The sequence below is a fragment of the Oryzias melastigma genome, linkage group LG17 (assembly GCF_002922805.2).
Source record: "Oryzias melastigma strain HK-1 linkage group LG17, ASM292280v2, whole genome shotgun sequence".
NCBI classification, from domain to species: Eukaryota; Metazoa; Chordata; class Actinopteri; order Beloniformes; family Adrianichthyidae; genus Oryzias; species Oryzias melastigma.
In genome coordinates this window covers 9,480,289-9,480,917 of record NC_050528.1, presented here as the reverse complement: position 1 = coordinate 9,480,917, position 629 = coordinate 9,480,289, and the positions used below count along the sequence as shown (strand labels likewise).

The following is a 629-nucleotide window of genomic DNA, read 5'->3' as shown; positions in this document are numbered from 1 at the left end:
TGCTAAGTTCTCTTTGTATTTTTGCTTTTGTTTGTGCCAAAAAATAGATATAATTGTTATTTATTATTTAAAAAAAGAAAGTCACGAATGCAAATCTAAATTTCTTAAAGGCTAAAGTTTGCGACTCCTTTTAGTCCAAATGACTCTTTTACTGTAAAAGGTTGCAGACTTCTGCTCTAAATGGATGTTTGATTGTGTTTAATCAGCTTTAAACCAATAACTAAAACAAAAAAACATCCTCTGAAATACCGAACACTTTAGAGTTCTGTTAGAAAGCTGTTCAAACGTGAATCATCGTCGAGCAGACGGCGTTCAAAGAGAAGCTTTCAGCACTAAAACCAACATCTGAGAATGGCTGGAAAATACAGAAAATTCACTTTGTTTCTAAAACATCTCGATTATGATCCAAGTTTTTTCTTTAGATTTAGCTTTATAGCTACACACAAAGAGAAAAATTCATTTGGCCTAAAAAAAAAAAAATGTAATTTTACAGATAATTTCCCATCCCAAAAGCCTTTTTACCTGAGTGCACAGAGACCACGAAGAGGCTGAAAAGCAGCAGCAGGACAACTCTGCAGGTACTGCTGCGAACCATCGCGGCTGTCTCCCAAACCCTCGGAGCTGCGATT

General features: G+C 35.8%; 1 protein-coding gene across 1 annotated transcript in view; it reads right to left on the bottom strand.

Moving 5' to 3' along the window:
• The window catches only part of snorc (secondary ossification center associated regulator of chondrocyte maturation), a 6,675-nt gene extending 6,052 nt beyond the window's left edge, over window positions 1–623 (bottom strand). Inside the window, exon 1 of the mRNA XM_024274439.2 lies at window positions 523–623. Within this exon, the coding sequence (XP_024130207.1) occupies window positions 523–595 (73 nt within the window). The 5' untranslated portion in view covers window positions 596–623. The remainder of the gene's footprint in view (window positions 1–522) is intronic.
• Between the last annotated feature and the right edge of the window lie 6 nt (window positions 624–629).